This window comes from Babylonia areolata, chromosome 4 (assembly GCF_041734735.1).
Source record: "Babylonia areolata isolate BAREFJ2019XMU chromosome 4, ASM4173473v1, whole genome shotgun sequence".
Lineage (NCBI taxonomy): Eukaryota > Metazoa > Mollusca > Gastropoda > Neogastropoda > Buccinidae > Babylonia > Babylonia areolata.
This window is the reverse complement of record NC_134879.1, coordinates 37,525,461-37,550,460: the sequence shown is the minus strand read 5'-3', so window position 1 is coordinate 37,550,460 and position 25,000 is coordinate 37,525,461. Positions and strand designations below refer to the sequence as shown.

Sequence of the window (25,000 nt, the reverse complement as noted above, 5' to 3'; positions counted from 1 at the left end):
ATAAACCGTGTTTGTTTACAAAACCTTCGCAGTTTGTTTCCGAGCATCCAAACGCTTTCTGAAATCCACGGACTTCAAACACCGCCACCCCTCCCCCACGGCGCCGAAAAGACATAAAGCCAAAGGTTACTCCAGCGAACATCCCGCCCCGCTGTTTCTAAAGGCTGGCCACATTTCCTGGAGACAATCCCTCAGCCAAGGGATACCAGTTTTACGGCCATTTGTTCCATTGTTGACGTACCTTTGCAACCTGGTGCAGCTTAGACAGAGATCTGCATTGTGAGTTTCAGGTCAGAATGTCTGTGCCACACATGCATGCATGTGTGCGTATGTGCATGTATGTTAGTGTGCTTGTGTGTGTGTGTGTGTGTGCAAGTGTATATGCACGTATGTAAATGCACGTGTATCTATGAGCGTGTATGTGCGTGTGTAATTGTATGCGGTGGGAGGGACGGAAGGCTGAGGTGCACAGGAGAGTGAGAAGAAGTGAAAGAATGTGCGTGCACACACACACACACACACATACACACACACACACACACACACACACACACACACACACACACTGACACACACACGCACGTGTGCACACACGCACAATCACACGTATTCACACGTACATAAGCACACACATACATGCCTTCTTCTCTGCCCACCCATATATATTATCCTACCTAATCCCATCTACCTATCTTGTTAAATCGATTAGCTGTGTAGGTAGATGTATCATATAACATGACCCCAGCTTTCACTTTGGACTTCAGACCAGAGCGGCAGTGACAGAATCCCTGACCAATCAGAAAATGGAAGTGGGGACATCAGAGTCACTACCCTCCCAGCTGGTTCCATTTCCACCCCCACCCCCACTCAGGAAATGGGGTCTTGGCGCTAGGGGGCTACCCGATCCTTGGCCCTGTGTGTCAGTGAAGAGGGTGGTCAGTCACCTCTGCCTGTCAACAGTGAGGGAGAAATAAAGAGCGTGTGTTCCATCAAATCTGTCTGCAGCACAGGACTTGATTATGACCCATCAAATCTGTCTGCAGTGTGTGATTTCATTGCTTTCCATCAAATATGTCCATCGTACAGGATTTGTTTTCTGCTGTACCAAACTCCAGGACGTGTAGATGTTGGCACCGAAAACAAACTGCTTGTTTGTGGTTGGTACCAATGTTCTGTCTTCACAAAACGGAGCATGGATAACAAATTCAAATTCACTTAAATACTTGTTACCATAACAGTGTCCTAAAGCCCACATGTAGTCATAGTCAGACGCCACCCTTTTCTGTACAAATTTATTTGGATTAAGTGGATTATTATCTCCAGTGTTGATTTAGGTGTTGATGGCACGACAAGTACCCTGCTGATGGACTTCATCTCATTTAAACTGACAGGACAGCGGAACATATTCTCTAAAAATGCTCACTGTGCAAACGGACAAGACAAGATGTGTGACCTGTAGATACTCCACTCAAGACGATAACATATGGCAACCACGAAGAGCTGGAGAAAACACCATTCATCGCCAGAACAACTCATAGTGTGGACGTGAAAGCCAAGAAAAAGAAGACTGCATCTTCTCTCATTCACTCCTCCAACCTTGACTTCACCTTCACATGCATTATATCATGTCAATAGATCACTGCGCATTTCAATTATGTTCCTTGTCATTTCTCTTCCCAAGGCTGCAACTACAGTTCTTATCAGTTCCTTTCGGGAGATTTGGGAATACAGTAAGTTCCGTGGATACCAATCCATTGTCTCTGTCCAGGACAATATACTGTGCCCGTCGACAATTATCCAATTTCTCTGTCTGCAGATATAAAAAGCGCCATTATCTAGCTTTCTTCCTCACACATAAATCAGCTGATATGTATCTCACTGTTGGAGCAGAGTGTAACCCACTTGTGTGGTCCCGTCGGTAATCTGCATGCCGTTCATCTCTTCTGGGTTTTTTTTCTTCTTATAACAGGAAAGCACGATGGAGTTCACAGGGTTCGTTAGTCCACTACTTTGAAATAATAACTTCTCTCCTACCCTCCCTCCTTTATCCGTTGTTGACAAATTCACACACACACACACACACACACACACACACACACACACACACACACACACACACACATATATATATATATATATATATATATAGAGAGAGAGAGAGAGAGAGAGAGAGAGAGATAATGTGCACAACACTCGCGTCTGTACGAGCGTGTCTGTGTTTGCTGAGCAAAACGAAGGGGGAAGAACCAGCGGAGACGAAGCAGAGGGAGGAAGGAGGCAGGGAGAAAGGGAGAGGTCCCAGAAGAGCTGTTAGCTAATGGCGTCATTTTAAACCGCCAGTGGGGCCCGAGGAGTGGAGGTGGGGGACCCCCTCTCTGGACACTGTGCTGTTGCTGATGGAGGACAAGGCCGCTGGCGGTGTCACCAATCAGATTATCCCGTCTCGTTTTTACTTCATCCCCACAGATGAAATACTCATCCAGTTGCCATCTGGAGTCATTTTCACATTCTGAGAGAGAGAGAGAGAGAGAGAGAGAGAGAGAGAGAGAGAGAGAGAGGAGAGAGAGAGGGAGAGAGAGAGAGAGAGAGATAGATTCTCTCCATCACATACTTGATGTTGCTGTTATCCTGCTCGTCACATCGTTACCAGGCGTGAATTCTTCATGCTGCAATACCCTGATCCAGATCAGCTCTATGACCCTCTACGAATCTTTCATGCGAGCTGCTGCTGAATGACGAGAAGGCCAATATGACGTTTCAGTGAAACCCTTTGGGCCCCACCATCTCTCTCTCTCTCTCTCTCTCTCTCTCTCTCTCTCTCTCTCTCTCTCTCTCTCTCATTTGGCTGAACATGAACATATCTGGTTTGATTTCTTCATCATCTTTCGAACTGATAAACTCTCTACTATACTCGCAATGCTTGTCATCCGTTGTATCCTCTGCACAGTGAACAGTATTTCTTTCCTGTACAGGATGTGGTTTAAAAAATGACCAATGAGCCCTGAGGTTATAGCTGATTCATTATTTGAATGTGTACCCTGCCCCAGTAAATTACCCACCACTCATATCTCTATCTCCGTATATATCTTTGTTCTCATCGCTTGTTTCTATTCTACTTTTCTTTTCCCTATCATGATGGAGCGAACTTTGGAGAAGTGTGATCAGCCTCTTTGTCATCATTTACAGGTCCTGAAGTAAAGCATAGTTTGAAAGACAGTAGATGGAAAACAATGAAATCCTATACAACAGATTTAATGGAACAAAAGCAAATCCTGTATTTTACACATATTTGACGGAAAACATGCACATCCTATTGTACAGACAGATTTGATGGGACACACGCTCTTTACTCCTCCCTCACTGTTGACAGACAGAGGTGACTGACCACCCTCTTCACTGACACAAAGGGCCCAGGATCGGGTAGCCCCCAAATGCCAACACCCCATTTCCTGAGTGGGGGACGGATGGAAATAGAACCAGCTTGGAGGAGATACTCTGAGGTTTTCACTTCCATTTTCTGATTGGTCAGGGATTCTCCCAGTGCCACCCTAGCATGACTCCCTTAAGTGAAGTCCGAGACGAGACTTAATATGATACAGCTACAACATTTGCCAGCTTTAGTTAACTTTCAATCTGCTTGTACAAATTTCTCAATCAAACAGGGTTTCTCTAAAAACAAAAAAACAAAAAACAAAACAACAACAAAAAAAACACGCACACAAAAACCTAAAAAAGTCACATTTGCCATGGAGGAGAGAGAGAGGAAAAACCCCGTTCCGTGCATAAATCGATACCGGGATCTGTTGCCTCATCCACTGGGTTTCCCTGCTCCAGCACTCCTCTGCATCTCAAATGCAGTAAATGTTCAAGGCATCAGACAAGCGTGAACGTGTATACATTAGCATGAAGAGCACTTAATACACCGTGCATGGTTATACAATCCTCGCAGTTGGTTTCCGTGCAACGAAACTCTTTCTCCAATCCACAGACTTCAAACACCACCACCCTTCCCCCACGGCGCCGAAAAGACATAAAGCCAAAGGTTACTCTACCGCACATTCCGCCCCGCTGTTTCTAAAGGCTGGCCACATTTCCTGGAGACAATCCCTCAGCCAAGGGACGTTAGTCCCAAACCACTTCCCTTTAAGCCGAGCACATCCGTTTAACGAGTCTCTCCCTGTCCAATCACCTCTATGTCTCCCTGTCTGTCTACAAATGGCCAGAAAACGGGCGGAGATCACTTGCACGGCCGTTTGTCCTTGTAGTCACGTCTCTTTGCAAATAGCTGCTGCTGCTGCTTCGACCGGGTTCTGTGTTGTGTGTGTGTGTGTGTGTGTGTGTGTGTGTGTTCTGGGTCAGAGTTGTACCCTGTCAGACTTGCCCTGGCTGTGTCTGTGTTTGTTTGTTTGTTTGTTTCTCTCCGTGTCTTTCACACCTGGCTCACTAGCAAAAAACTCATGGCAACGTAAGTGTCGTCCTCTGGCAAAATCATGTGGAAGAAATCCACTCTGATAGGTGTGCAAATAATAAATAATTTATTATATATATGCAGGTACTCAAGGGTTGACCAGGTGCGTTGGATTATGCTGCTAGTCAGGTGTAGCGTGTATGGATTTGTCCATACTCAGTGAAGCGTCCTTGAAAAACTCTGTGTGTGTGTGTGTGTGTATGTGTGTGTGTGTGTATGTGTGTGTGTGTGTGTGTGTGTGTGAATGCAGACACCTCTCTCAGTGACTCTGTCTCCGTCTTTCTGTCTGTCTCGCTCTCTGTCCGTACATCTATGGTATCGATTTTTACATCTCCAGTACCAATTATCAAAGTGAGATAGAAAGGAGGAGGTGGGAAGAGAGAGAGAGAGAGAGAGAGAGAGAGAGAGAGAGAGAGAGAGAGAGAAACAGACAGACAGACAGACAGACAGACAGACAGAGAGACGGATAGAAACAGAGATAGAGACAGAGAAAGAGGGACAAGGAGAGAGAGAGAGAGAGAGAGAGAGAGAGAGAGAGAGAGAGACAGACAGACAGACAGACAGACAGACAGACAGACAAACACAGACATACTGTCAAAAGGAGGGAAACAGACAAAGACACAGACAGGCAGACCAACAGACAGACAGACAAGGGACAGACAGACAGACAGGGACAAGCAGACACACAGACAGAGCGAGAAGCGAGGAGGAGGGCGAGGGGAGGGCCGGGATCAGACTTATCTGAACTCTCCACCGTGCTCTGTCTGGTCAGGCTGTCCAGAGGACCTGGGGCAATTTAGCAAACAAGTCCGCGAGACACTCTATGGATTAATGGCCCCACCATAACCCCCCACAAACACTCGCAGACACACACCTTCCCCACCATCCCTTCCCCCCACCCTCCCCATCCTCGTCCTCCTCCTCACTGGGCTTTCTGACGATGGAGGGTGAACAGAGGGGTGGGTACAGGAAGGCAGGCGTCGGGTATGGAAATGGTGGATGGAGTGCTGTGCCCATCGTCTGTGTTGTGTTTAAGAATGGATTGAATCTGGGAGACAAGTCATCCACCACCTTCTTCAAGCCAGCTGGTTTGCACGTGTATCCAGACTGGGATGGAGGACAGAAGGAGACAATACGGTGATGGAAGGAACACAGGAAGTAGGCAGGGGGTGGGGGGCGCAGGGGAGGGGGAAGGGGGCGTGGGGGGGGGGGGGGGGGCAGGGGGAAGTGGTGAAACAGCGTTGCTAGCTCCAAGGTGTGTGCCTTTGCGGGAGCGAGGGTAACCATTCTTGTTCGCTGTTGTGATCTGTATTTAGCAAGGTAAAGTTTGGTCTTTTCGTGCAAGACAGACAAACAGATAGGAAAATAAAGGACAGACATACATAGAATGACACACACACACACACACACACACACACACACACACATGCGTACACACATACATACATACGTTATGTAGGGAGAGATAGAGACAGACAGACGGGCACATCAATAGATGGACAGAGACAGAACGAGAAGAAGTAGGAAAAAACAACAAAAAACAACAACAAAAAACAAAAACGACAACAAAAACTGACCTGATGTATCCACGTATCTTGGGTAGCCCAGCGTAGAGTTACTCGTTCCATTATTACACAACTCTGCAACAGAGAACAACAGAATCCCCTGATACATGTGCCTCCCTGTCTGCGTGCATCCGTGAGTGCGTGCGAGAGACACTTTTCTCATCAACATAATTATAATCTAAATCTGAAGATTCCCACTTCTCGCCACCATCCTCTCCCCCTCAGACAAGGTTCAAATTATTCATGACCGCTCAAGGCGAGCTTTGAAGATAGTGTCTTTGGTGGACGTCATGGTGATAACGATGCTGGTAACTATAGTGATGGTGTTGGTGGTGGTCGTACGTCTCGTAGTGGTGATGTTAACGGAGATGGTAGCAATGACTGTGCTATGGTGGTGGCATTGGCAAAAGCGATAGCGATGATGATATTGGTATGATGATGATGATGTTTGTGATGATGGTGTTGGTAGTTGTGGCATTGGCAGTGGGGAAGGTAATGGTTGTGGAAGAAGTAAGAATACGTTCCGTGCACTTTTATGTTTTTGTTTTTACTAATGTCTTCTATGCTTGTGTCATGTTCAATGCTTCAGTGTTAAATAGTTGTCAATGTATGCTGTTTCCATACCTAGCACGTTATTTTTTTCTTTAATAGGCATTAAATTTATTATTATTTCATCCTGTCGTATCTTATCTTTTATTAGGTAACCAACTATGTGTGGAGAGACGACATAAGGATGATAATGTCAATGATGGTGATGATGGTAATTAGTGGCGTGGAGAGACGACATAAAGATGATAATGTCAATGATGGTGATGATGGTAATTGGTGGCGTGGAGAGACGACATATGGATGATAATGTCAATGATGGTGATGATGGTAATTGGTGGCGTGGAGAGACGACATAAAGATGATAATGTCAATGATGGTGATGATGGTAATTAGTGGCGTGGAGAGACGACATAAAGATGATAATGTCAATGATGGTGATGATGGTAATTAGTGGCGTGGAGAGACGACATAAAGATGATAATGTCAATGATGGTGATGATGGTAATTAGTGGCGTGGAGAGACGACATAAAGATGATAATGTCAATGATGGTGATGATGGTAATTGGTGGTTTCTATCCCTGACCGTGTTGAGGACAGCGATGACAACGATGACGACGGCAGACACAACAACGAACGACAGCATCTCTCTCTCTCTCTCTTGGTTTGGTTTCTTTCGTTTACTTATTACAGATAACATTGCTGCTGTCGAGTGATTTGTGCTTTTTTTGGTTATTTTATTGAACAAGGACCTTCAAAATAAATCGACACAACACACATAATAATACCGGTCTGAGTTTTTGCATGAGTATGACTGTTTTGTGGGGTTTTTTTTTCTGAAGAGGGATTGGGGTGCGTGTGTGCAGTTATCTTCCTTTAATGGGGGATGGATCTGCCTCTTTATCTCTCTTTCTCTCCCTCAGTTACAAACGTTCGTTCGTTCGTTCGTTCAATCGTTCACACACACACACACACACACACACACACACACACACACACACACACACACTCACTCACTTTTGACTTCTTTGTAGGGGCCGGAGGCCTGGAGATTAAAGTTTTCGTTCTTGTTCTTGTTCTCTCTCTCTCTCTCTCTCTCTCTCTCTCTCACTTACCTTGGTACAGAGACCAGCTCCGGCAGTGCTTGGTCATCTGGTACAGACGCCCCGGACTCTCCCTCAGCCAGGGGGGAACGGGGGGCGGGGCGAGGCGCGTGCAGAGCGCGAGACCCCCGGGGGGCTGGGTCACGTTGCAGGGGCCCCCGTCCTTCCCGCAGCCCCCGTCCGTGGCCGTGCTGACGTTGGACGTGACATTGAGAGGCGTCAGAAGGGTGCTGAGGACGTCGGTGACGTCAGCGGGGCTCAGAGGGGAAGTGGTGACGGTTTCGTTCAGCGGGAGAACCAGTGTGCTCATGGCGACCTGCATGGACACACACACACACACACACACACACACACACACACACACACAATCGCATACACACAGAAACACACACACACACACACACACACATACACACAGTCGCACGCACACACTCAAACACACACACACACACACACACACAGAATGAATCATCAATCATTGTCAGTCTTCTACAGTGTCTTGTTGAGTATTCACAACATCATCATTACCAAGCAACTCAAAGCTTCCCCCACTTTTTGACTGAACTCACATTTTTACTAATGGCCTCTTGCAGTAGCCCGGTTCGTTATATGCTGCGAGAATCAGCTCCATTTTCTTTTGTGGGTTCAAACAGCTATTCAGACTCTGCTTGCCAACAGGATGTTCTTTTATCCTCCAAAGAGCCAATCAATTCCTCCCTCTCTTCCTGCTGGTGCAAACAAAGACGCCAGCGGATGGTCCATTAAAGCTGGCAACCCAATAGGCTAACTTCCTCCGTCCGTAAAAGAAACAAAAACGACGAACAGAGTTCGCCTTTTAAATCTCATGAAGCAGTGTTTTTGAACCGTTGGCCCAGTTTCCAAGCGGCGGATGCCACTAGCAGCACGCGCTGGAATGGTTCTGAAAGGGATGTGAACGTGTCTGAAGGTGAACGGGACACAGTTTTAAGACTCTTGTCTTTTGTTGAATATTTGTGCGCGTGCGCGTGCCCTCTCTCTCTCTCTCTCTCTCTCTCTCTCTCTGTGTGTGTGTGTGTGTGTGTGTGTGTGTGTGTGTGTGTGTGTGTCCTTCAGTCTGTCATGGCAGCTCAGACATTTTGGAACTTTTTGATTACCCGCTGCCTCGTTCTCTGTCCTTATCTCTGCCTGTCTCTGTTGTCTGTCTGTCTGCCTGTTTTTTCAGTCTGTTAGTCCTTCTCTTTCAGACAGTTTGGGTGTTTCGTTTTGTTTTCCATTTTCGTTTGGTTCTTCCGTAACTTTGTCTTTACTTCGGGGGGGGGGGGGGGGGGGGGGGGGGGGGGGGGGGGGGGGGGTGAGGGGGGCTAAGCTTTGCCCTCTCCGTCACACGTATGTCTTATTATGTATAACCATTCTCTCTGTGCTTAAAACAATTGTGAAATCAGTAGATGACATATATTTCGCTCGCCGATGATCATCTTTTTCCTGCCCTCTCCAACACACAAAGTACATTCCGCTACTAAAATTCCCTAATCGTTGGATCCAGTATTCAGTTACCCTGCGTTTTCATAAACGGCCCCGCTGTATGCTGGGAGAGTTAGCTTCATTTCTTTCTGCGTTCATACAGCACACACAAACTCCTCCTGCCTGCCGATGTGCCTCTTTATCTGCACCAGCACCAGCACCAGCACCACCACCATCCCTTGCCGGAAAGCAAATCAACTCCCCCCCCCCCCCTCAACTCTTTGCTTGTGTGCAAACAAAAGAAGCTAGCGCACAGTTCATTAACGCTGGCAACCCAATAACTTCCCCTGTTCGCACAAGCGACGGACAGGAGTTCACATTTTAATTCCCCCATGAAGTGGGTTTTTTTCACCCCGAGTGTTTCCCCGTCTTCCAAGTGCCTGATGCCACAAACAGCACGCCCGGACATGAGTTAAAAAAAGGATGTGATCGTGTTTTAGCTAGGCACGATACAATTAGACTCTCTCTGAGTCTCGGTGTCTCGGGTGTGTGTGTGTCTCTCTCTCTCTGAAATACAGGACACACGCCACTTTGAACGAGTGCTTGGGAAGCACGACAACAATCTGACCGTACGTTTTGCGTCGACAGAGAGAGAGAGAGAGAGAGAGAGAGAGAGAGAGAGAGTTTAGCACTCAGCTCCATGAGACATATGTACTTGAGTGGTCCATATTGATCAAATTAAATCACCAGTATGCATGTAGTCATGGCAGTCCTGCATCCCTCAATCAGTAACTTTGAAACACTTACAGAACTCTGCACATACACACACACACACACACACACACACACACACACACACGCCCACCTGATACAGATGAGATGATCCCTGTCATTGTACATAAACTCGATGACCTTCTCTACCCATCTGTTTCAAGATCACAACTAACATGCACTCATCGTCACAAGCATACGCACTGACACGCGTAATAAAAAAAAAAATCGTTCAGTGTAGCAGCCAGCAGATACACGCATTACTTCACAACTGATCACTTCTCACTCTGTATCTCTCCCCCCACCCCCCAGCCCCTTTCCATCACCACCCTGCCCCTAACCTGGCCCACCCCTCCAGCCTGACGACAGCCTGAACTTCGCCACAAGTCTCCCAGACCTCAGGCAATACAACAAGAGACACGTGACACACCCAATTTACCTCCCCTTCCTGCCTCCCCTTCCTCCCCCCCGGTCCCCTGCACAAACAGCGGTGACGTTCTTCACACTACAACACCCGCTGAACTGCGTGAGTCAGAGAGCACCAAGACACATGATTTACGGTGAACTTGGTTGCTATCCCCTGTATGTGACCACCTACACCAAGTGCTTTAAATTTTGGCTTCGTGTTGTCTTCATGGATGATTACCGTTTCCATAAGAAAGCTTATAATATGATGTTATCATTGCAAAGTCATAATTATTGTACTTGGGCTTGCTCTGTGAGAAATGGTTTGTATAAATTTGGATTTGGTGTTGTTTGGGAGGCTCAGTCAGTTGGTAATGTCGAAATGTTTATGATTGAATTTAAGCAGCGTCTGGTTGATTGTATTACTCAAAACTGACATTCAGCTCACGCTTTTTATGATGTATATTCAATTTACAATCAGTCCCTGACACTTAAACCTTACTTGAACAAGGTCAAATGCATAAATATGCGCCGTGTTTTTTTCGCGGTTTAGAACTGGAATGTCCAACTTGCGCTCACATTTTTTGCAGTTCAATTATGATGGACAAAGTAGAAAGTGTCCTTTTTGTGATGACACTCCGGAAACCGAAATGCATTTTCTTTTGGTCTGCCCAAAGTAATGTTCTCCGCGTTCCCAGTTTATTCCGGCTAAATTTCACACACATCAAAGGGCCTTTAAGATGTCCATGTTGTTATCTTGTGCGAGTGAGAGATTGAGTGTCAGCATATGCAAATTTGTATTCAAGGCGTTTTCATTACGAGCAAATGCTCTGGAATCGTTATCGATGCCCATGTAGTTCAATGATTGTCCTAATATCAATTTCCCTGTATTAATTCTGTTTGTCCTTGTGAACTCCACTGTTATGGATTTGTGGTCTGACAATTAAAATATTTCGACTTCGACTTCGACCCGCTGAACTGCCCTCTCATACCTCCCGGCTCAGACAAACTGATATTTTTTCTGATGGTGTGGTAAGATTTCCTAAACAATAAAACGCGAGTTAAGTGACGAGTAGCCCCATGCTGACAATGCGTCCACCCTTGGTGACGTCATCATCGTCACGGGGCGGCGTTAATACAAGCCTTTCCCCTTGGTTTAGACAGTATTTTATTTGGAACATGTCACAATTCAACACAAATATCGATGGACAACAAGAAAAGAAGCTTTTTCCCCTTCAAGGTCTGACTGAGCGCATTGGGTTACGCTGCTATCAGGCATCTGCTTAGCAGATGTGTTGTTAACGTATATGGATTTGTCCGAACGCACTGACGCCTCCTTGAGTAACTGAACTGAACTGAACAGTGGTGTTTGCCACGGGGCTGAACAAGGACCACGCGGACAGCATCACCAGTACCTCAGGCAGAAAGACGGGGTAATCGTTGGCGTAAGGAGAGAGGTCCACAGACAGGTCAAGAGAACTTCACTTTGTTAGCAGGTCGCCGCAGACTGGAGCCGATGTGCACAGTATCGTTTTGCCGAATAGGGAGTGAGAGACAGAGTGAAAAAGACAGAGATAAAACAGACAGGCGGACAGACAAATCAACAAAGCTATTTCCTAACGACACATTTTAATTGTTTTCAGCTGATGTGTACGGTCCGATTTCTCCTCTCGACTGCAAATTATGCAAGAATAATGAAAACAAAACCGAGAGAGACAGAAATGGGCAGCACAAACACGGACTGAACATGTGGAAATAAAGGAACAGAATGACAAATGAAAGCATGAACACAGTCGCACAAAAATCACAGACAGAATGGAAATGGAGCAGTGACAAGTGCCAGAAACAAATCTGGGTCAGATCAGCTGCAATCATCAGATCATGGAAACTCCTCTCTCTCCATCAGGCAAAACAGGACTGATATGGCTTTTACGCCGCATCTCAGGAGGGGAGGTAGGAACATGGGTATTCTATCCTTCTGTAATTTGTATAGGTCCCTGCATATGATACAACAATACTGTGTGCGTTCAATCAATCAATCAATCAACCAACCAACCAATCGATCAATTAATGATCAATCAATCAATCAATCAACTATTCATGTGTTCATTTATTGTTTCATCATTTCCTTATGACCATGGTGTGGCATCAGGACTGAAAAGACGATCTAAAAACAACAACCAAAAACATCCATTCTGACATGCATCAATTGAGATGTCAGTTGCAAGCTTCCACTGAGACTTTCTTCAGGTCCGGGAAGCTGGTTGTGTTTCACACGACGTGAGCATCACTCGATGGATGTTCCAAGGAGATGTTTCTTCCAAGAAGTTCTGTTTCTTGTGGCAAATATCTTAATGATTTCCCAGGAGAATTCCTGTCTGGTGTCTTTGCATTTGTCTCCAAAGCCTGCGAAAGGGGAACGGGATTGTTGCCACTGTGGAATCCACTGGGTGTGTTGAATGTTCTATTTTATTCCTTTCATCTGAAATAATTTCCTTGCCTTGTCAAAAGGCTCTATCTCTACAGTCTGGGGGTAATTAATTTCTACATTTCTGGATACCAACATGCGTCATTATGATGCTAAAGTTCAATTATTCTGTTATTATTAGCTCGATCGCTGAAACTTCTCGTAAACAGAATACGTGTCCAGTGCTACCATGACAATCACACATTTCACCCTCTCCCTTACTTTTTTTTCTTTTCTTGTAGACAATAGCAAAGGATCCAGTTTCATTAGCCGTCGTTTCTCATGACCCCTCATTTCCCTACTGTCAGGCATGGCGAGGAGCAAGCAATCATCAAAGGACTATGTTCAAGAGGCTCTGCCCTTCAGTTCTGTGCCTAATGCCTCCACTTGACTGCATCGGCATGACTTAAAAGGATGCGAACGTGATGGAATTCAGCTGAGCAGCATCAGCATTTAAAGTTAACGTCTTTCCCTCTCCCTCTCTTTCTGTCTGTCTGTCCGTGTCAGTCTTCTGACTGTCTGTCTGTGTGCCTCTCTCTCTCTCTTGCTGTTGATCTTTCTGTCTTACCCCCTCTCACCCACACGCACATAGAGGTACGCATGCTCACAATCACTTTCAGCACTCACCTTCCGTTTCATTGTCACGATCATCGTTTTCCTTTCACCAATTTCCCTCAGTTCAATTTTTAAACCGCCCAACTTCACCCACCCAAACCCAAAACTAACGATTTTCGACAGAAATTCCCCAGTCCATATCAAACGCACATATTCCGATACCAATGTTATACTGACGTCCCGAATTTGACTTTCCGGTTTGTCTTGAAATTCCTCACTTCCCCACGTCTCCCATATATATCGGTGGTTTTCTTCACACGAGTATGGCTGACCTTTCGTCTACTGTCCCTTGGGCATTGACGAGGTGGGTTGTACTATAAACGCTTTTATTTGTTTGTTTTTTACTTATTGTATGTAACAACACTGGTGAGATGTGATTCTTTCCTCAAAAAGCTTCTTTTTCCTGTCTGTAGTATCGCATGGCAGAACGTTGTATTAGTTCAGGATCCAAACGTTGCAAGTCACTTGAACATTTCGGTAGCTACTCACTCACCACCTTCATCATCAAAACTGACACAGGAAACGTCTTGGTCTGGAGAGGCACGTAGTCATGGCCAGACACGCACACACACACACACACACATACGCGCGCGCGCGCACACACACACACACACACACACACGCATGCACGTACACGCACACACATACACAAATATGGACAGATACAGACTCCACACACACATGGCACATACACAGATATGGACAGATACAAACTACACACACACACACACACACACACACACACACACGGCACATACACTACAGCGTAGTCTTTCCACCTCTTCCTCCTCTATCCCTTCCCTTATCAATCCCCCTCCACAACAGCCCCTCCCACCCTGACTCACCCTCCAGCCTGACAGTTATCTGATCTTCGCCACAAGTCTCCCAGACTTCAGGCAACACAACCACAGAGACACGTGACACACCCAATTTACCTCCCCTGCCTGCCTCCCCTTCCTCCCCCCCGGTCCCCTGCACAAACAGCGGTGACGTTCTTCACACACCAACACCCGCTGATGCTCCTCAAGCCGCCCCCTACCTGGCAGCCCAGACCAACTGAGGTGTTTGTTCCGACGGTGTGGTAAGTGTTCCAGCAACAACTCAGTGGTGTGAAGTGACGTGTGTCTCGATCCTGACACATGTTTCACCCTGAATTATGTCATCAACGTAATGGAGTGATATTTGTGTAGGTGTGTTTGCTAAAGAAATGAAAAATGTTTGTACTTCTAGCTGTACAACTGAAGAAGGACAATGCCACAACGTCGTGAATATTTTAAGCAGAATGGGTGAAGCAACGATTGGTATAATGAGATGAGTACATGGGCAGGTCAGGAAAACTTCAAATACTTAGTACGTCGTCGAGCTGATGTGAAAATGTGGTGAAATGGGCTTAACTTATTTTCGGACACATGTGGGACTTCTGGATTTATGGGTGTCAAACGCGTTTTGGAAAGTGCTGAAGCTCATCTTTCCTTTCTTTTAAACTTCTAAAACTTTTTTTTGTCGCCACACACAACGCACTTACTGCTGACGAGAAAATCACAGTTTCCTTCTTTCTTCCCCTCGTTTGTAGACAGCTGGTAAGGGCTCCCATTTCATTACACCTCGTGTTTCATTACCCCTGGTTCCCTGCTGCCAGCGCAGCGAGGAGCAGACAGTCATCAAAGGACTGTGTTGAAGAGTTCAATAGGGTTTTGCCCTGTGGTCCCTTGCTTGATGCCTCAGCTAGTGTGCATCGGCACGACTTGAAAGGGATGCAAACGTGACGCAGTTCAGCTGGTTGTCATCAATATCTAAGCCTCCTTCTCTCCTCTATCTCTGTCAGTCTACATATTCATGTATGTCTGTCTACCTGACTGTCTATCTGTGTCAGTCTGTCTGTCTGTCTCCCTCACACACACACACACACACACACACACACACACACACACACACACACACACACACCTCCCCCTACCTAAATCCCAAATGGATGACTTTCAACAGACACTCCACAGACCATAGCGAACACAGACGCGCCGAACTCTGAATCAATGGTGACGTCCTGAATTTGACTTTACTATTCGTCTTGAGGCTTTTCGTCCTCCAGTTTGCCTCACACAGAGAGGTGACGCTCTTCACTAAACAAGCACAGCTGACTTCTTACGAATCACCAAGCAGGCTGAACCTGTTTTACAGACGCTCTTGACCATTTTCGAAGACGGTCCCTCGCAAATGGAGATACATGTGCTTCTTTACTGATGAAGCTTATTCAGGCAAGTCTCTCGTAATACATTTACAGAATATCTTCACCAAGAGATATAATCTCTTGCGAGATGTTGATGATTATTAATTTTTTTATCTAGATTTTTTTTAATCATTTTATTCTTATTATTATCATACTTCTTCTTTTTCTTCTCATTCATTTATTTATTTTTGCATTTTTAACTAAGGGTAAAGTCTCAGGTGTGTCTTCTTAACATTTTTGGTATAAAAAACGTTATGTTCAAAGAAATATAATAACATGATTTCGTGGACAGATAATACAGATTCATTTGGAGCGATAGCTAATTAATAAATGTCTGACAAATTCAAACTGACTGAATGTCTGAATCGACGGATTGAAGTCGGGTGGAAGGGACAGACGAATATTGAGAAAAGAAGTATATAATCAAAACAGAGTGGAGAAACAATCCGCGTGATGTCTTTATCACACAGATTTGTTGAATCAAGTAATCGATGATTTAATGCTTGTTTTATTGTTCACATTTATTCCTGACGTAACGAACATTCACACTTTGTTGACAGTCTTTGTTTTTTCTCTGTCCTCGCCGTTGATTCAATAAGTAGAGAGAAAGAGCCTCCATTTAATCAAGTATAGCTTCCAAATGCGCTTTTTTTTCCTTTTTTTTTGTGCTATTTTCAAAGAGGGACCAAGGCACCTCCGTTTGTTCATTTATTCACTTCTGATATTGCCATCGAAACATTCTCACACGACGTAATTCAAATGGGGAGAATCATAATCAAATGAATACTCTATTCTCTCTCTCCCTCTCTCGGAATCTCTTTCTCTCTGTTGCTGTATTTCTCTGTCTCTCTCTGCCCTGAATAGAGCACACACACACACACACACACACACACACACACACACACACAAAAACACCCCCCACGCACACACACACGCACACACACACACACATACAGAGAGAGTCATGGTAAGAAACAATTCATAGTACACACATACTCATACAAGAAACTACTGACAACCTCATCAATACATACCCCGTCTGTCCGTTCCCCAAGTCCTCTTGCCCTTCCATCCTAGTCATTATTGGACTCCCCCTCTTGCCTGACAATAATAATTCTGATCTTTGTGAGAAATCTCCCACAGCTCGGCAAACAGTGCCAGGTACACGTGACATGGCCAGGTTGCCTTCACTGGCCGTCTCCTGGGCCTTCCACAAGGTCCTCAGACCATGACGCTCTTCACATGCCATATACCGCTGACTGGCTCTCTCTCTCTCTCTCTCTCTCTCTCTCTCTCTCTCTCTCTCTCTCTCTCTCTCTCTCCTACCCGCGGACACATAGGTCTCGGTACCGAGCAGATTTATCCCCTCAGAAGATACTATGTCCAATGTGTAAGCTTGAAATCGAAGATGAAAACCATGTTTTGTTTGTCTGTTCAGCTTATGTAGCTTTACGCAACGAGTTCTTTCCGGTTGAGTCCGAGACTCATAATTTGCCTGCACTGATGGGAGCTGATGACGACGAGACCGTGTCAAAAGCTTTCTCGCTTTCTGTATAGAGTTTTTAAATTGCACTCAGAGCGAACACGCTGAAGATGGCTTCCAAGTTGCATCGCTGCGTTCCATTCTGATACTCGTGTTGTTAGTGTGAATTGTCCTTTGCTACGCTTCATGACAATGTCTGTATACTTGAAAAGGATTTCTTTTTCTTTTTTCGTTTTTAACGCTGAATGACCTGTCCCCCAACCCCCCATTGAAATGAACCTTATGTGTTTCTTCAGTAAAACATCATCATCTCTCTCCTACTCGCGGACAGCTTAGACGTACAGAAACGTGTGCATTGAGGGCGACTTGGTGCACCTACCTCCAAAGCAACCAAACAAGGGCGTCAATATTGACGTACGTCATTAGTTTTACCCTATGTATTCTCTCTCATTATTCTCTTTAATTTGTTTGTTTCATTTCTACATTACTGTTATGAGTACGTAGTTTGAAATTAATGATACTAATTTATGGTTCATTAATTAGCCGTCACGTTCAGTTTAAAAGTGCAACGTTGTGAGCACATTATGAAATTTTAAGCTTGTGTGTGTGTGTGTGTGTGTGTGTGTGTGTTTGCTTGTGTGTTTTTTTTATAGTTATGTATGTGAACTGTTGAACGATTGTCTATCAGTTTAAACCAACTGACGTGTGTCGCCTCACTGACGTTTAACTCACCATGGACAACGTCATCGTCATGGGGTGAAACTGATGATGGTGTCTTCGGCCCAACGATCGAAACATGTTGATGACTGTGTTAGCCACACAACTGAATGCCGTTAATGACGGCGCCGTGAACACTTGAAGCAGAGCGGTGACGGAATGATTGGCGTGTTGAGAGGAGGACACAGACAGTTCAGGAGAGCAGCAAATGTTAGTGGGTCACTGACTCTTGCGCTAATGTGAATATAATTATTGTGTTTTTCAAACGAGAAGGGGAGAGAGAGAGAGGGGGGGGGGGGGAGAAAAAAGAGAGAGCGGAGAGAGAGGGGGGAGAGAGAAAAAATAGAGAGGGGAGAGAGAGGGGGGAGAGAGGAAGAGAGAGAGTGGGGGGGAGAGAGTGGGAGAGAGAAAGAGAGAGAGGGGAGAGAGAGAATAAGAGGGAGGGGAGAGAGAGACAGAGAGAACGAGACAGACGGGGACAGACAGACACAAATACAGAAACAAAGACAGTCGCAGAGAGACAGGGAGAGGGAGGCGAGGAGGGATCAGGTGGGGGGGGGGAGGGGGTAGACAAACAGACATACAGTCAGGCAGACAGGCAAACACAAAAAAACAGATGCAGACAGATGCATAAAGATGGAGCGTGTCATACCCCCCCCCCCACCCCCACACACACACACAAATGCATACGCACAAAGCCTGAAATAACAGCTAAATGACTGTACTGTTTAAAACCAATGCTGAATTTCCCAGCTTGTCCTTTCTGTTGAAACACTATAACCCTGCCGCACAGGAACCAGACACAGAAGTGCAAACAACAGCAGATGATCTGATAATCAAGACACAGGATACTAGATGAACACAGAGACAAAGCTGCGAAAAAAAATTAACGAGAGAGATGGAAACAGTGATAAACACGAAGATCGGATTTGTTGCAAATATCAGAACACATCATCTCAATTACTCTCTGTCAGACAAGCCAAGACTGATATGTCTGGAAAGTGCGGGGGAAAAAAAAGGTTATTACTGATATCATCTGAGTCGGAAAAAAAAGTTCCTGAAATGTTGTGTCAGACAAGCCAGGACCGATATGTCTGGTCTGTGTGAGGGGAAAAAAGTTATCGCTGATGTTATCGAGTCGGAAAAAGTTCCTGAAATGTTTTGTCACCGAGGAGTGAACATCGAGATTAGAGCACCGGGATGAAAAATTGCTTTCGACTCGATAACCCGTCAGTTCGTGAAGTCTGCAGAAAGAGCGATGGTCTGATATATATATATATATATATATATATATATATATTGCTTCGATGGTGCGCATAGAGAAAGTGCGTTTGAAGTAGGGAGGAGTTGGAAGCAGGGGTCTTTTAATTTAAAAGAGCCGGGCATATCTATATATATATATTTGTTTCTTTATTTTTGTGTGTAATGCTTCGCCAATAGCTTTTTCCCCAAAACAGTCAATGCGCTGTCTCTCGAACAAATCCAGAATGATAAGATCGAGTCATCAGCCCCGTCCACATGTAATATGGGACTTCTGTTCAAACGTGTGTGTGTGTGTGTGTGTGTGTGTGTGTGTGTGTGTGTGTGTGTGTGTGTGTGTGTGTGTGTGTGTGTGTGCGTGCGTGTGTGTGTGCGTGTGTGCGTGCATGTCTGTGTGTGTGTGCAGTGCTGCATGCATGTGTAAGTATGCACAAGTTATTGTATTGATATGCACTTGTGTGTATCCTTATTTCTACTGTATCTGTGTTTGTGTATGATTTTCGATTTATGTTCGTACCATGTTATATACCTCTATTCTAATGTGTTGACATATCCCATTCTAGGGTTGTATTTGTAGCAAATACCCCGATATCTCGATATGTTTCATGCCTCCAAGTGTGTTCTGGAGGACTTTTTGGTGCTCAGTCATTGTTTTGCTCTTGCGTCCACATTTATGTTACTACTTGAGGCATTGTCACGAGTCATTATATATTACAGGCATCTACTAAACGTGTGTGTCATTGCCAAATGGGCGATGTGTTTCATGAAGGTACGACATCAGTGTGTTGAATAGTTCGTGGTTTTTTTGTTGTTGCTGTTATCATTGTTGTGTTTTGTTTTTTGCCCTTAAAAACAAACAAACGAAGAAATAAGCAAAATAACCAAACACATTTCTCATGCCATAGATAATGACCCTGTACTTCCTGAAGTAATAGATCTGATGTCCGCAGACATATATATATGGACTGTGGGGTACCACAGGTGTTAAATTATCCAACTTCTTTACTTTTGATTCAGCCTCCAAAACTGTTGTCGGACACTACACAGCGTCTTTGTTACTACCAAGAAAACTGCATTTTTCGCCTGTTTATCCCCTCTTTGGTAAGGCAGCTGTTAAAGGGACTCCCAGTTCACTTTCCGTCGTTTCCCATCACTCCTCCTCCACGGCTGCCAAAGCCCATGAAGAGCAGCCAGCAATCAAAGGTCTGTGTTCAAGGGGCTGTCCTTTAGGTCCTGGCTTCATTCCTGCACTGCCATGCACTGTCAGGGCTTAAAAGGAAATGCGAACGTGACGCAGTTCAGCTGGGTAACATCAGTGCAACCTCTCTCTGTCTCTCTGAAGCACACACACACACACACACACACACACTCTCTCTCTCTCTCTCTCTCTCTCTCCCTCTGTGAAACACACACACACACACACACACACACTCTCTCTCTCTCTCTCTCTCACGTATGCCTGCTCACAAGCCCATTCAGCGCTAATTTCCCTTTTCAACATCCTCATTATTCTTTTTCTCCCGACCCTTTTCCCTTTAATCGCCTCTCCCCACCCCCCCTCCCCCCTATTTCCCTCCACCACCACCCACCCCGATCCAGCCCCAAACCACTGCCGCCACACCCTAACCGCAAACTAATGACTTTCAACAGAAACTCCCCAGACCATAGCAAACACAGACGTGCCGATTCTAAATCAATACTGACGTCCCGAATTTGACTTCCCGATTCGTCTTGAGGCTTCCCGTTGCCCCCCTCCTTTACCCCAGATATAAAGGTGACGTTTCCCACACAACCAGCGTGGCTGATTTTCCGTTTACTCCGTTTCAGGCGTGGACGGGCTTGAATGACACTGGTGACGATGTGATTCGTTTTCTGAGATGGTCACTGACAAGGGAGGTGAAATGTGCTTCCTTCCTGATGTCTCCTAACATGTCTGGGGTTGTTGTTGTGCACGTTTTCCCTTCCATGCGACAATAGAATTGCCAGAACTCTGTCAATGTTGTGTCATAACTGAGTGCCTCGCAAAACTGTTTCCACTTGTCATTTTTGGCCTCTTGAGCAATGACTTCAAACTGTTTAGTTTTTTCTTTCATTTTCGTTTCAGTATCTTTGTCCGGAGATGGTTTTGTTCTTTCTTTTTGCCAAAGTTTGACAGCCGCATGTTTTTCTATCCAGGCTCTCTCTGTGTCGGTATTCCACCATGGGGGCTGAATAGTTTGCATCCTGTTCGGTGCCGTTCTTTTGTTTCTTCTGCGTCTTAATTTTGCGATGACGGTTGTCTCTTTGGTTTCATACTGAAATGGATCACGCGGTTTCATACAGGGTTTATCTGACAGTTTCTGTAGACTGAAAACTACCGGGAGGTGGTCACTGCCTTGGTGTGGAAGCGTCTCAGCATTCATTTCTGCTCTGAATTTTAGAGATGTTAGTGTCGATCACACTGTCACTGTCCCCTTGTCTTGTTCCAAGGCGAGTTGGGGATGTGGTTGTTAATGGGCTAAGAAGAATTTCCCCTATCATTCCTTCAAGTGCAAGTCCTTGTGGGTTGGTGTTCCGCTGATCCCATAACTTCGATCTTGCATTGAGGTCTCCACAGAATGACTGAGTCTCCAAATCGTTCTCTATTTCCTCTAAAAAGGCCCAATCCTCTTTTCTTGTGCAGGTTCCTGGGTGAACATAGGCATTGATGTGCACGATGCTTTTGTGAATTCCATCAGGTTTTTCAAGACGCACCCCCACTAGTTCACATGAGTTGCTACACCATTTCTCTAAATTTATGGTGGAAACTTTGTTTTTTTATGTTTTTGTTCAGTATGATTGCTACTCCTCTTCCTTCATTCCTTTGAAAGACTGTGGAATTCTCAAAATGTACTGGTCTGTCTGCACTTGTCCTGGTCTCTTGGAGACATAAATTGTCAAAATCATATGCCAATTTCTCAATTGTTGAGATTCTCATTCTCACGCTGGAACAATTCCAACTGCCGATTCTAAAGAATTTCTTTGACAGCCGCTCTGCCTTTGTCATTCTGCTACCTAAGCACAATCTTTTCCCACCTCTTTTTTTGCCACACCTGTTTTGGGGTTTTGGGGATCTGAATTTATGTCTCGTGCTATGCAGCTGATCCCCGAGGTGCACGCAGGACAGGGTTTCGTTAGTATCCATAGAAGGGTGTTCTATGTAGTGAGGGAAAATATTCGGTCGCCCTGACAGAGCCTCTTATCAGGGAAGGGCAATGGATGTCCATCTGTGTGGAGTCCATCAGCCTGGTGTTGCCCTAAGGCCAGACTGCATACAGTTAGTGACTGTTTAACCCAACAGCCATTCATCCCATTGGTACTGTATGAAAGCCGCGGGATTGGGGATTTTAGTCAGGTTGTCTCCTCTTAGCTGGTGGAAGGGTGCATCTGGGTATTATTGCGTAGCAGATTGTATTTTGCGGAAAACTACAGGGCCTTCTGCAATTATTAATCAAATTCACAGAAAAATCACTTATCTTTGTTCTGAAGCTTGTAGACTGTCTGTCACGCTGACCAGTGTGATTTTAACACCTGGTAGACTTTTACAGTGACTGTGATTTTAACACCTGGTAGACTTTTACACTGACTGCTTAAACGTTGCATAAGCACAACAAAAATAAGTGAATTTTCCGTGCATTTGACGGACAATTTATTAGTGAGCCCTCTCAATAATTTACTAATAATTCGAAAATTAAACAATAACGCGATGACAAATTATTATGTAGACTGTCTGTCACACTGACCAGTGTGGTTTTAACACCTGGTAGACTTTTACACTGACTCACTGGGTGGTTTTACTGTCCAGTTTTCAAATACACAGTTTCAGCTACACAATTTCAAATCCTGCCTACACAGCCCTCACTTGTGATGTGTCCACTAAACATTGCATAAGCACAACGGTCGTCTTCGCGTGGTTTCGCCCGGTGCTATACCAATTTTGGGCCCTCTATGTAATTCACTAATAATTCAATAATTAAACAATAACGCGATGACAAATTATCAATTATACAGAAAACTCACTTTGTCCACAACAAAGATAAGTGATTTTTTCGTGCATTTGACGGACAATTTATCATTGAGCCCTCTCAATAATTTACTAATAATTCGAAAATTAAACAATGTTAGACACTGACGGAACCAAGCTTAAGACAAACGAAGAAAAAGGATCCGCCCTGCTCAAACGTTTCATACAACAGAGCGATCAAAGAAACTTAGATGAGAAAAAGAAATATGTTGAGGAGTTAAACTAAACCCTTATGCAGACTGGACCCGATGATGACTTGACAATAGATGATCTAAACGAAGCAATAGCTAAATGCAAGAAAGAATCGGCTCCTGGCCCAGACAGAGTTCGCTACTCGGACATCAAGGAGCTATCGGAAGAAGACAGAAGCAAACTTTTCAATCTATATCAAAACAGTTTCCACAATGGACATGTGCCGGAGGACTGGACACACAGCTTCTTAAAACCCATACCAAAACCAGGAAAGGACCATCGCCAGGTAAGCGGCTACCGGATCCTAACCATGCAAAACATTGCTGGAAAGCTCATGGAATGCAGGAAACTTGCAAGGGATCTTGAACACAGGCACATTCTTCCTTCAAATCAAGGTGGTTACAGAACAGGCAAGTCCACATGGGAAAATGCAGCTGCTTTTGCATATGAGGTGTATGAAGGATTTCAAAGAAAAGAAGAAACACTAGCAGTAGCAATCGACCTTGAAGACGCCTACAATAAAGTCCAGTTTGCGCACCTCATGGAGCTGCTACTAAGGTATGGAGTAAGTTTGACAATGACAAGATGGATAGCAGCAGCGCTTCAGGAAAGAACCGTTGTCCTATGCCTCAGAGATTGGATGTCTGCACCTTCTAAACTATCCATGGGACTGCCACAAGGGTCTCCGCTCTCTCCTGTCCTCTACAATGTCTACACGAAGGGCCTTGCAGACTTAAACAACAATGGAGTAGCTCGGGTGCTTACTCTTGCGGATGATGGCCTGGTCTTCAAAACTTCGACAGATGCTCAGGAAAGAACTAAAGCCGTCCAGAAACAACTAAATAATATTGCTCAATGGTGCAAAGACACAGGATCTTCCATCAATCCATCAAAAGCCCAAACGCTGCTGTGTACCCTCAACAACAGAACCGCGAGCAAATCACCACCACCTGTGTCATTCGACGGGATTCAGATCGAGAAAACTGAATGCCTACGCTACCTAGGAATACACTTCGACATGATGCTGACCTTCAGAAAACATACGGAAAATACTGTTCTCAAATGCAAAAAGGGCCTTTCAGTCTTAAAGGCAATGGCAACCAAAGGTATTGAACAACGCCACCTCTTCCTGCTATACCAATCACTCGTCCTCAGTGTGATCGACTACGGACTTGGGCTAACAATACCATCTCAAAGCAACCTCCTAAAATTAGAAAGAGTTCAAAATGAAGCTATGAGGCTGATTCCTTGGAACAACAAAAGACATGCCCACAGAAACCATGCGATACGTGCTTGACCTTCCTTCAGTGCAGGCCAGAAACAAGTTAGAACAGGTTAAGACCTACTTCAAAGCATTAGAAAACCCTCAAAACCCACTGCATGACGCAGTCAAAGAACCAAAAGGCAGCCGTCCAGGACGAGGAAGATCATGGATCAGGCAAGCAGAAGACACAATCCAGCTAGTATACCGACTACAAGACATGAAAGAAACAAAAGAATGGGAGAAAAACCCCGAAAACCAACCATCTATTCAACACAGCCATTTCACCTACTCCAGGAAGACATTGTCCGGAATGGCCAGAGGGCAAAACTGATGCGGAAGTGAAGCTACTCATAGAATAAAACAGTAAAGAAGAGGACATCATCATTTACACAGATGGCTCAGTCACCAAAGACCAGTCCGGTTGGGGATTCACT

At 45.1% G+C, this 25,000-nt stretch overlaps 1 protein-coding gene across 3 annotated transcripts in view; it reads right to left on the bottom strand.

The window, feature by feature from the left end:
- The window catches only part of LOC143281136 (uncharacterized), a 404,535-nt gene that overhangs the window by 75,702 nt on the left and 303,833 nt on the right, over positions 1-25,000 (bottom strand). For all 3 annotated transcript variants that reach the window (XM_076586132.1, XM_076586131.1, XM_076586133.1), the window contains 2 exons: positions 7,696-7,999; positions 6,046-6,108 (listed from right to left, as the gene is read on the bottom strand). In XM_076586132.1, coding sequence (XP_076442247.1) covers positions 6,046-6,108; positions 7,696-7,993 — 361 coding nt within the window. In that variant the 5' untranslated portion in view covers positions 7,994-7,999. The remainder of the gene's footprint in view (positions 1-6,045; positions 6,109-7,695; positions 8,000-25,000) is intronic.